Source organism: Mytilus edulis, chromosome 2 (genome assembly GCF_963676685.1).
Source record: "Mytilus edulis chromosome 2, xbMytEdul2.2, whole genome shotgun sequence".
Classification (NCBI taxonomy): Eukaryota; Metazoa; Mollusca; class Bivalvia; order Mytilida; family Mytilidae; genus Mytilus; species Mytilus edulis.
This window is the reverse complement of record NC_092345.1, coordinates 86,258,669-86,271,736: the sequence shown is the minus strand read 5'-3', so window position 1 is coordinate 86,271,736 and position 13,068 is coordinate 86,258,669. Positions and strand designations below refer to the sequence as shown.

The window sequence follows — 13,068 nt, the reverse complement described above, 5'->3', positions numbered from 1 at the left end:
AGATTCATAAACTCTTGGATTTTTACCAAACTTGGACAGAAGCTTCTTACATTCAAAAGATAGTATCAAGAGGAATATTTTTATTGATTTTTTTCCTCATTTTTGTTGAGCTTGCGATTTACAGCAAAAGTAGGCGAGACACTGGGTTCCGCGGAACCCTTACAAATTTTTAAGATTCATTGGTCTGTTACATTAATGTGTGTTGGTTTGTTTTTCATGGTTCATTGGTCAATATTAAGCTTTCATTGTTTAGTCTTTTTTTGTATACTTTAGCACTAAGTCCGTCTTGCTTGGTTAATTTACCCTGATCTTATTTTTGATTATTGATAATTATTGATTATGTGAAACTTATGTAGTAAAAATGTATCGTTAGGACTATCAACATAAAATCAACCATGGTTAGTACAGGCCAAACATTTCAACATGTTCACTCTTGTGGTTTTTTTTTTCACTCCAAAATACCCCCAAAAAATGCGGTGAATGGTATCTTAGAACTCATATTTATTTCAAACATATAGTTTAAGACAGGTCTTTAAATTCAGTGTACATTCAATGCTTTACCAAAAGCAGGAAAGAGGGTATTTAACTGAGTAGAAATTCCATATGTAGGTGTGTTGCATGTTTATAAAGTAGAACTTTTGAAAGTAAATTGTTTTCTTCTATGATAATGAGCATCAGTTCCAACTTAAAGAATTGTTAATTGTTTTATAATTGATTTCTGGGAAACCTTGGTCATGATTTTCAGGTAATGTTTGGGTCATTATCTCAGTTCAGGTTTGGGGGTTGTAGCACTTGTAAAAGGACATTTGATTCAGTAAGATAAATGTTTGTTATAGAACAAGCACTCCAGATTGATACCAAAAGTACTTTGACAACCATTTAGTCTGGACTTAGTGAAATATTATGAATTCATTGATTTATGTTGTCTTTATGACACGTCACCATGAAATGTATCTAATCTAAGTTATTATTGAAATTCATGTTTAATTAAAGTTGGATTAACAAATTTTGAATAAAAGAGAGTACAAGTCTGAATAATGCATTAGGATACAAAAAGATTTGGAAAAATAGAGAAAAAAAATTAGTTCATCTGTTGTTAGCTTTGCAATTATTTAAATGTTTTGACTTTTATTGACGTCATCCATTTTATCATTATTGAGTGTTTTGAAAAGACAATAGTTGAGTACTTCACATTTCCAGCTACAATTTGTAGTGTAGTTTCCTGGATTTAAAATCACAGGATTAATATCGTGACTGTATGAAAATAAATACATAGCTTTGTCATGAATTATTAAAGGCAGTTTATTTAAAGTAATGCGGGTGTACATGAAACTTATAATAGATATCTGACAGGCTAACAGTGGAAGAGTTTGTAAAGTTTTTGAATGCTACTTTACATTATAAAGAATTGGTGAAATATTCATATTTGATAATGGCTTGTTTACTAAGGATATGTATAGAGACTGCACAAAACCTTGAGAGCTATTCATTTTGATTTTGTTATGTAAAATGCATCAATTACAGATGAATATTATTAAGTTACAATTTAACTAACATTGAAGTGTTTTGATCAGTTCCAAATATAAATGGATATCATATTAAAAAGTAATAGATTTTGTTGAGACCAATACAACATCTGGATAGGAACACTATATATGACAGATGGATTAAAGGAATAGAAGTTTAACAAGGAAATAGAAACTACCATAATACAATGACATATGATAAAAGTGTATAAGATTGAAGCTACAGAAATTATTGCATTATTTTTCAACTTAAGACAGCCCACAAGGATCTATTTGTGATTCCATATAAATATAGCAGCCTGTCTCTAATTGACAATTCTTTTATAATCATCCTGTGATAACATAGTTCATGCTTCTATAAATAGCCACCAATATTGATTCCAAAATGTGGAATTTATACAAACAGCAGACTGTATTCCCAATGTTCCATCAACAGCAAGGGAATTCAGAAGTTCACTGCCCATTTTTTTATTCAAGACCTTTTAGAGGTAAGAATCTTTTTCATTTTGTTTGTAGTCTTTTTAAATGATAAAATACACACATATATAGGTCAAGTGCTATATCATGAAAATAGGTCATCATACAAAAAAATCACTGAAGTAAAAATATTAATGATTTCAATGGCCTTAAGAAATGCGTTTTAGAATTACTTGGAAAATTGGAAAAGAGTTAATGAACCCTGAAGATTTTAATTTATCAAAGATTTTGATTTTTTTGTTGGATTTCAGATGCTTTGGTTACAAATTAAATTTTCTTGTGTGTAATAAAATATTTAGGTGTAAATATCAGACTAAACCATGGATGAAGGAATATAAATGATTGTAGTTTTGTCGTAAATTAGCATCTTTTACATTTTTTCTCTAACAACCTCAGATCATTTGCATTATGATAATGATACCATTGATAGAATTACAGGTAACATATTTATAAATGCCTTTGAGATAGGGAAGTGCCAAAATATTGTGATTTAGTTATGTGCAGAGGACACTATTTCAAATGACAGAATTTAGGTGTTCAAAATAGTCTAAATAAAAACCAACTTCCCATTGATGGTGTAATAATCTGTTTTAAATTTCACATTTAATAGCTTTTTTCCTATGAATTAATCACTACTATAAAAATAACTTCAATTTCAAGTTTTGACACCACATTTAAATTTAAGTCACAAAATGCTACAGAACATAAGTTTTGACTTTGTCTTTGATTTCTCTCAATGAATTGGCAGACAAAGCAATGATTATAGATGGCCAATAGGCTTATCTTATGTTAATTACAATATTAAAAGGAGCTTTACATAAAAATTAAAAGATGTTGTGTGATTGCAAATGAGACAACTTTGCACCCAACAGACCAAATGATGTAGATGTTAGCAACTGAAGCCCACTACATGGACTCGTGAAAATCTGTCTCGAGTCATCAGGTTTTAAACTGGCAAGTTCAAAGATGTACTAAGATTGCCAAAAATATTTCAAATGATTCTGCTTCAACAATGGGCAAAACCCATTAAGTATGTTTTAAGCTATAAAAGACCAAGACTTGAAAAAAAAGTTAAAATTGATCTATGTGATATGAGAACTGTAATCAAAGTCACCAGTGTTATTTTGATGAATATTTTTTGGCTATCCGAGGTCTTTCTCTCTGTGAAAGTTTCAATAGTTTATAACAGTGGTCACTTTGTCTTTGACCCCTCTCGGAGACCCTGTATTGTTGGCTTTAATTTTGTGCTAATTTCTAAAATCTACAAATTATTTTCTATGAATTATTGATTAGAAGTATATTTATTGAGTATATGGCTGACTTTTCATCCAGCCACATAAGAATATTTGGAAAATAGGTTAAGTCTGTGAACTTTTTTTTATCAGATAATTTTTTGAAAATCATATATATACATTGACATAAATGTTAACAAATTTTGTAATATTATAGATGAAATAATATTGTAGTACAAATTGATCGATCATTAAAGGTGTTATCAAGCTAGTTAATACTTGTCATCATACAACTTAGTGCATTTTTTTTTTACATGATTTGATATTAAATAGGTCTGAGAAATTATTTCAAATAACAGGTTAGGTTTGATTTTCATTTAACATATACTTATTGTTCATTGCCCCACTTTTTAGATTAAGTTGAAAAAATAAAGTTAAGAAAATGACTATTTGTGGGTTAACATGTATACAGTTAGTTATTTGTGGGTTAACATGTATACAGTTGGTTATTTGTGGGTTAACATGTATACAGTTGGTTATTTGTGGGTTAACATGCATGCAGTTGGTTATTTGTGGGTTAACATGTATACAGTTGGTTATTTGTGGGTTAACATGTATACAGTTGGTTATTTGTGGGTTAACATGTATACAGTTGGTTATTTTCTTGTGTTGGTTAAGTATCTGTAAAGTCTGCATCACGAGTGAATGGTAGATCCAGAACTTCTTATAAGGGGGTGGGGACTGACTGACCTAAAGGAGGACTCCAGTCATGCATCAGTGATTCCTTATATAATCAACAAAATTTTCCCCATGAAAGGACTGCATAGGAAGAACAGTAATATAGGCAGTAAATGAAAGGTGCATGTTAAGTTTTAGAATTGATTTCAGTGTTTTAGCTAATTCTATGTAAATCCGTGGGAAACAGTGTGGCCGACCTATCGAATGTATAGGTTGATAGACTTCACAATTGTATGAATGTTCAGTTCATTTAACATAAAATACTCATAATTTTATTGATGATAATGGATTATTAATTTTGCCACACAGGAGTATTTTATTTTAATTAGAGATAATTTTGATGAAACCTTGAATCATAAGTCGCCTATTTATGTCATCCTTACATTATTTAAATATGTATTTAGGTTTATATTTATTAGAATAAGTGTTGTCATGTTATCACTTACGTGATTTATTAAACCATGTGCTAGAGCCCCGAGCAGTCCTTGTCATTTCTGTCGCGTTTCAGGTAGTAAGACAATTTTGGGAATGCTCATTTACCTTCTTCCAATTATTATATGGTTTGTCTGTAAAAGTGGAATTATTTTGGAAGTAGTATCAGTGAAAAGTGTCATGAACCATCAAATATTGATGATTTTGGATCAGAAAACAGAATGTATGGATACATATCTAAGTGAATTTTGTGTCTTATTGCATCACCTCTAAAAGGTTTATAATTAGTGTCAAGATCAAACAAGTGTATGAATTTATTGTCACGAAGGAATAACTAATATTGAATAAAACAATCTTACACTGTGTGTGGATATATATACTAGAATAGTTTCAAACTACCATCAGAAATGACAAAGGAAGAAACTAAATCAGTGTTTAAAGTTCCATCAGTTCCTATGTGGAAACAAAAATTGTACAAAAAAAGATTACGTTATTGTGCCTGCGATCAGCAGCACCTGCATGGCTACCAAAAATGTAAGTCCTTATTAGACTCTACAACAAGCCAAATTGTGGCAAATATATAGGTGTCTTTCATATTTTAACCTGTCTTATTTTATTATAATTACCGGTACATGGGGTACACATTCAATTTATATATTTATATATCATGTGAATAAATTATGTATAAGAATGGTTGATTTTTCTTTAATTAAAAATAATACTTTAAACTTAAAATAAAGACAAAGTTAGCTAACATTTGCCAAATTTAAATGATATGAAAGAAATAAATTAAGATCTTGCCCATCTTTATGTATAAATAAGTTTGTATAAACACAAATAACATCTTTAAATGTCTGTGATAATTTTCAATTAGTTAAAGCACCTGACCCATATGATTTGTGGGATATTTTTAGTTCTTCATGTTTATCTTGTCATCTCAGGTGTACATAAATAGATAGGCCAAAATGAAAAATTATGGAAACAGTTACATTTATGTATTTTATATCAGGGATATGAACAAGAGCAATGTAAAGCTATGTTGTCACTTGTATCAAGGTTTTCCATCAAAAACTTGATCACAGAAAACTTCTGGTAATTTGTCAAATAAAATGTGGGAACTCCAGGCATTCAGAGTAAAATGGCTCCAAAAATCATCCCATAGAAAGAATACATTTCTTTTTCGCTGTCTTATGTGAAAATTGGTTGTTATTGTTTTGAGGAGAAACATTTTTCATTTTTTCTTTGCACCAGACAAATATGACTTTTTCTTTGTACTCTATTCAATCAACTTCTCTTGTCATTGTTATACCCCTTCTGTTACAGAAGAGATATTAAGTGTTACCCCTGTCCCTCCCTCCATCAGTTCCAAAATTAGTTTCCTTTCTCTGACACTAAACCAAATTAAGGAAAAGTGGTATGATTGCCAATGCAACAACTTGCCACCAAATTTAAAATGAAGTGGATGGTAGCATTTATACACAATGAGAAAAAAACATACCCTTAATGCTTATTTCCGCAAAACACAGATCAAGTTTGAATTTGGGTTTCATCACTTTCACTGTTCTTGAGTTATGTCCCTTTATAAAGTTGTATTCAAGCGGGGGAATCAACTGTGTCCCATTGCTAATTGGTAACTGCAAACTATATTTCAGTTGAGGAGATCAATTAATGACAATGCAAAATGATGTGGTAAATTTTTTTAAGAAGAAAACGCATTTTGAGCTTGAAGCTTGTAGCCTCTTGAAAGTTCATTCAAGGTGTGATTAAAAGATTCAGGTTTTGGACAGATTGAGGAGTGTTATGAAATTTTTTTAAGCAGAAATTGAAATAACCAAGCATTAGTCTTTTAGAAGTTAGAAAGCCTTACGTGCATAAAAAGTTTTTCTCATTAAATCTATTACTAAGTATATTGACAAGGATCTAAAATTTGGCACAGTTAAGTACAGCAGGAAAATTCAGATAGCAAAAATAAAATATTCCTAAACATCAAGAGGTTTACATGAAACTCAGTTTCCAGTTATCTGATTTGATAAACAGCAATAAAAATCAGAGACTGTTTCATCAGAGAAACAAGTTAATTATATAATAACAGATTTGAAAATTTTGTTTAATCTCATTGAAATATAATCTTGAAAAAGTTTACATATAGATTTTTGTTTTGACTAGTAAGTTCTATTTCTGTATGCTGGAACTGAACAAACTGTGAAAACTGGTTAATTATATGTATATGCTATAGTAGCAATGACGTTTTGGAATTAACAAGTTCAAAATATCACAGATTCTGTAAATTAATGGCAAAGACACAAAGTTATAAATGGCCTTTTCTGATCATTTATGACGTTGGTGTTTTTGTGTAATTTTTGTAAGTTGTTGACTTTTACAATGGACATTAAAAACGGTAAGTTTTTTTTCTTATTTCTCTGTTTTAGTAAAGAAATGAAGAATAGAAGAATATTCTGTTGCTTTGAGATTTTGTTGACATACCTGTAGACAAAAAAATAAACCATTGAAAGATTTGACAATTTATCATATAAATAAGCATTATTTATATTTTGTAGTAAATACTTTGGTTTTATTGCAGTGGAATATATTTAAAAAGCAAGTTCTTTGCTGAAACTGAAGTAAAAACAAAGACTTTTCTCATAATGCATGTTGTTTGTGTTTTTATGGTCATCTGATGAGTTAAGCCTTTTTCAACTGATTTTTATAGTTCATTCTTATGTTGTACTGTTATACCACTTAAGTATGTGCCTGTCCCAAGTCAGGAGGCTGTAATTCAGTGGTTGTCGTTTGTTTATGTGTTACATATTTGTTTTTCGTTCATTTTTTTATATAAATAAGGCCATTAGTTTTCTTGTTTGAATTGTTTTACATTGTCTTATTGGGGCCTTTTATAGCTGACTATGCGGTATGGGCTTTGCTCATTGTTGGAGGCCGTTCGGTGACCTATAGTTTTTAATGTCTGTGTCATTTTGGTCTCTTGTGGACAGTTGTCTCATTGGCAATCATACAACATCTTCTTTTTTATATGATAATTTTATGTAAATGTAATTGTTCACTGAATGTAATGTACTTATAATGTAAGGATACAATTGGCTTAATTGACTTTGCACATAGTGCATACTTTGGTGGGTTATTATATATTTCAGAAATTTTACCTAGATTAAAATAAATATAAATATTTATCCCCTCCCCCACCCCCTAAAAAAAAAGAACTTAAAATTAAAATGTAATAGCATAAAATAGAAGTGTTTCAAAAAAGGTTCTGATAAAGATTATTTAAGGAAGACAAGCCTTGTTAGATAAGCCAGAAGTCCATCTGAGGCATAAATCTACCACATTCTGAGCTACTGGAATAAAATCAAAGATCGACTAATGTTAATAGTGAAAGCTGCAAGTGACCTTTTCCTACTGAGAAATGACAACAATATACCTTCTAGTAATCTAAACAAACTGTTTTTACTAGTCTGTTAGGTGTGATAAAAAATAAAGTTTCCCCTGCATGTTATTTTATATGGAGGATTTATTTAGATTTGTTGAAACATATTAAGAATAGTGGAATTTGAATCTTTAAAATAGTTATTGAATGATGGAAGCTGAAGGTCTGGAAATTTTGTTTTTCTTGTCAGGACTTGAATTGCTAAATGTTCAAATAGTTTAGTTGAGACTTATTGAAGAAAAAGGCAAACAGTACTGAAAACCTGCATATGAATTTATTTAGAAAAATCGTCACATCATTTACCAAATTATGGCATCTTTGTATTATTGTATTTACTGTTCCTTTCAAAATAAGAAATTGTTATACTGGTATTGAAGAAAAAGATCCAATTGAATCTTTTTTTAAGATTTATGCAGTAATGGGACTATCGCAAAGTTTTTGGTTGATGAACGAATGCAATTGACCTGACAGCTGAAATCTGAAGGCTTTTAGCATTATTTTAGAGCTTTGCTGGAAATATTTATGCATATAAAGTTATAACTTATTTGTCGAACCAACATCATATTTATGGATTGATGTTTATTTTCCTTTCAGATATAAACCAGTCTCCACTAGGGTCACCTATATTGGAGCGTAGACATCCATCTGCCAATATGTACAGTAATGATCAAATCCAGCAACAGATAGCATCACTAAAACAACAACAAGAATTTCAGCAACGTCTTCTTGTTGAACAATTCAGACAGCAGCAGCAACAGATGGCACAAGAACATGAGAAACAGTTGCAAGAACATATAAAAGTGCAACAGGTACAGGAACACATTAAAATGCAACAGGTTAGAAGAACATGTTAATTAAATGGTGTTTATTATAAATTGTCACCTTGTAGTATTCCTTGACTGTTTTACGTGAAAGTTGTATAAGTTGTAACTTGGTGTTTACTGTTGTTACTGATGAGTATCTTCTATAAGTTTGTGTTGACTGGAATATGTCTTTGCTCCTTCGTTTACAACATGATGAAATATTTCATTATTTTCAATTAATTCAATGTATACCACAATAATGTTACATTTTAAAAACGAAGTTTCACAGTGTGAGTGAAATTCAGTCTTTTTTCAGAATTTGAAGTGGACTTTTACCTTAAACTATTATTTATTTTATTTTATCTTAAAAAAAATACCAGTATATAGATTTAAAAAAAAAAATGACCAGATTTATCGATCTCTAAGTGATTTTGAAATATGTATTTAAACTTGTACAGTTTGAGTGAAACAGCAAAATCAAACCCCAAAATAATTAAATGTCTAACAGCAAGAAAATTTATGAAAATTGAATGGTTCCTGCTGTGATTTTTAATAAAAACTCTTTGTTGTATAAGGGAATACCTGTTTTTAGAAGATCAATATAAGTAAATATGTCACTTCAAAGAGAATCTGTTAATATGGTCTTGAACTATAAGTTGTGATGCAAGGGTCCAGAAAAGGTCATGTGCCAGGTTAATTGCAGACTTGAGGGTTCACAAGTATGTTTAATGCTGCCACATTCTTTATGTGCATGTCAAGTTGATGCTATGATTCAGGTTGTTGGTTCCACTTGCTGTCTGATATTTGTTTTTGTTTATTGTATTTTTGTTTTAAGTTTGGCCATTGATTATCTCTTTTGAATTATTTTTTAAATGTTTTTCATGAGTGTACTTTTATAGTTGAGTTTTCCTTATTATTGAAGGTCATACTTTGACCTATATAGTTGCTTACATCTTAATCATTTGGTCTCTGTTAGGCAGAGGTCACCTTGACAATCATACCACTTCTTATTCTAACATTTGTCTGTATTGACAAAACTTTAAACAGAAAATTCATAAAGAATTATTCAGAAATTTTATATTATAAGTTATGAAGATCTGTAGTACTGTTTTTCAGTCAACATCATGTTATGAATAATAATTAGCCAGTTATTATTTGAATACCTTTTAGATAAAAAAAAAAAAAAATATGAACGAAGTTGTTTACCTGGGGAGTTTACCTGTGATGAGAGGTCATTGTCAGTAACATTTCTGTACAACAAAAAAATGGTTGCAATGAATGCTAATTATATTATTTTAACTTCTGAAGATTAAATGTACAAAAAAAAATGTGTTTTCTCAAACATTACTTGAAATTTCTTTTTATGAAAATACTTATTTGTAATTACCTGATTTTTTAACTTTTATAAACCAGTATACACATTCCATTTATTTGTTTAATTAACCAAGAACATTAATTTTATAAATCATTACACAGAACCTATATAGTTATTGCATCACAAACAAATATTGGCAAACTACAAAATATATTTTTTCTAAAATGCAAATTTTTTGAAATTAAACTTTTCTGACTTCCTGGATGATGAATATGAAAACTGAATATCAAACTTCAAAAATGACTGAGGTTAAATGTGAAAAGTTTTTCTTTTTTGTTGTGATTTATCCAAATTTTGTATCAGATGGTTTATTGTTGATTAAGAGTTTATTGAAGTTTACTTGGTTATTGACTGTCTTATAAATCATGTAGGCGAGAATAATTAATCATCATAAGAAGAAAAAGTTCCTGATGAGATGGAAAAATAAAACTTGTTAGCAATCCCCCTTGCTTCCTATTGTTTGCCAAGATTTCTTTCCTAAAATAGTACAATTATACCAACACTTCTTTGGAAGCCATCGATCCGTTGTTAAATATAGCATTGCTGAAGGCAATAAAACATTATTCCATCTTCCAATGGTAGAAGATGTTTCTATATTTTTGTCTCCTAATTGATTTTCTAGAGCTTCTCAAATAGATGGAAATCTATTTATTGTACAATGTTACTATAAATAGGGTTGTTTGTTGTAGAAAAAATTGACTTTTTGATTGACAGGGTAGTTTTAATTCTAAAAGCGTTGTGCCATTACTTTTGTAGTTGGAAAGGAATCGATTGAATTTCCTTGTAGATTTATGGTGAAATCATGGTTTTTTTGTATTTATTGAGATGAATCATTTTGATCTTAAGAACCTTAAAAAGTTTATTTTAATATAACCTTTATGTGTATATCAGAATGTTTTTACCAAAATACATTCGTTATATATGTATACTTTACAATCCATAACAAGCATTTATCACCTATATATACATTATAACTTGTAACAAGCTCATAATAATAGTACTGATACTGTCATCATTTCTTGGGGGAAAAAATTAGTTTGTATCCTTTAAATTAAAAATCAAAAGTAGGATATGTGTTTAAAATTTGTAAATGAAAATGTTCATGATGGAATCAAATCAGATGTCTAGACCTGTTTAATATCTAAACATGTTTTGCTGTTGTATTATTGTATGGAAATATTATATATATGTGTGTTTACAGTCTCAACACCCAAACCATATTTATGAGTACCAACCCTAAATTTTTGATGAGTATTTCTATAAGGAATTTTCACCACCATGACAGTTGTTGTAACAGCTACCTGTTAATTAATGTATGCAACAGATTTAATAAAAAAATTTGTAATCATCATCAATTCACCAAAAACCTGACCGACTTACTGTATGATTTATAGGAAGGAACCCTTAAATACACATAATTGTTTTCCTTATTAAATTATTTATATCAGTATTGTCTATCTGTAGTGTGTAGACACATCAATGATCAGTATTGTCTATATGTAGTATGTTACAACATAGTTTATTTCACAACTTTTTTCAGCTTCATTCATCTGTTACAGTAAAGAATTAATTTTTTTTCAAGAAAAGTTTAATTGTTTTCTATACATTAAAGAATTTGTATTTTAAGATAAACCATACAAATCATTGGTCCATACTTATAGAATTTCAAAAACAAAGTTCCTATTTGGGAATGTACCAATTATAGAAATAGGCCAAAATTATAAAAATAGGTTAAAAAATGTTCTCAACAATTTTCATGTTTACATATGTTTTTATCAGATTATCCCCTCCAATAACTGATAAAGAGGGTGACTTTATATATTCTTCCTGTATATCATGTATATAAGGGCTCTGGATTGATTGGTGATTGGTTAATGTTGAATTAAATCAATTTGATTTTTTTATGGGGGAAACTTTTAATTCAGAAATAAAGGGGGTTACTATTTACGAGAATTATGTGACTGGTTGAGTATGTCAATAATAAAAACTTAGTGATATCTTCTATATATATATCTGTTTCCACATTTTCTTGAAATTGAATTAAATAATCTGACGCATTATTGTTTATTTCTCAAAAATTGCAATGATGAATGCACACAATAATTTCTGAATTTACAGTACATGTAATAACTTGGATGGAAAATTGTCCTTTGCTATGTTTATAAGTTGGGGTATGAATTTATGAGCTAATTATACAGGAAAATGTCAAATAAAACTTGTATTCATTTGTTATTTAGTTAAAATATGTCCTAGATTCATTTTGTATTTTAATCTCCAATTTTATTGTTTCAGCATTTAGTGATGTTACAAAAACAACAAGAATTTCTTCAAGAACAACAAAAACTTCAAGAAAGACATCGTCTGGAAAAGGAACGCATGGAGAAAGAACGTTTAGAACAACTAAAAAATAAGACAAAGAATGAAGAAAGTAAGTGTCAGGATGGAAAAACACAGAGAACTTCTTGTCATTCTTTATATTTACATTACTTTCATGTTGTCTTTGCTTTGCCATTAGCCTGGGGTCCTGGCTAATCTTGTCAGTATAGCCTGATAGTAGTATGGTGATAATTAGTAAGCAGAAAAGGGTTAATTCTTATCAGCAATCGCCTGGTGAGAATTTTAGTTAAAAGTTTAAGATTTCACATGTCCAAGGTGTCAATTGGATTCCAATTGTGCTGGTTTACATCAAACATCAAAATTTATGCAAATATTTATTCAGCCTCACTTTAGATTCAGAGTCAACTGGCACTGAATCGATCACATGGTATTTGTTCCCCACCTGGCCCTTACGACGCGCAGCTAGATTGGGCCGGATCCCAGGCTACTTTGCCATCAGTTTCACAATGAAAAGAACCTAGTGTTTGCAAAGTTCATTTACAGCAATTAATTTGAACAACCGATAAAATAAAATGTTCAGAAAAGCCATGATAGTAGGTTGGATACTTCTGAAAACAATGTAATGAAAAAAATCCCCCTAGTAAATGTCAGAATGATTACAATAACACTAAAATAAGAAGTTCAGTTATGTCCGTCTCAGTGAATTATA

At 29.8% G+C, this 13,068-nt stretch overlaps 1 protein-coding gene across 12 annotated transcripts in view; it reads left to right on the top strand.

Moving 5' to 3' along the window:
- Positions 1–13,068, top strand: part of LOC139513241 (histone deacetylase 4-like) — a 96,048-nt gene that overhangs the window by 41,797 nt on the left and 41,183 nt on the right. For 5 of the 12 annotated variants that reach the window (XM_071301567.1, XM_071301558.1, XM_071301570.1 and 2 more), the window contains 2 exons: positions 8,439–8,680; positions 12,315–12,450. In XM_071301567.1, the coding sequence (XP_071157668.1) occupies positions 8,439–8,680; positions 12,315–12,450 (378 nt within the window). Of the gene's footprint in view, positions 1–1,272; positions 2,015–4,777; positions 4,940–8,438; positions 8,681–12,314; positions 12,451–13,068 lie in introns of those variants that run through there. The other 7 variants (XM_071301560.1, XM_071301569.1, XM_071301568.1 and 4 more) reach the window with 4 other exon arrangements.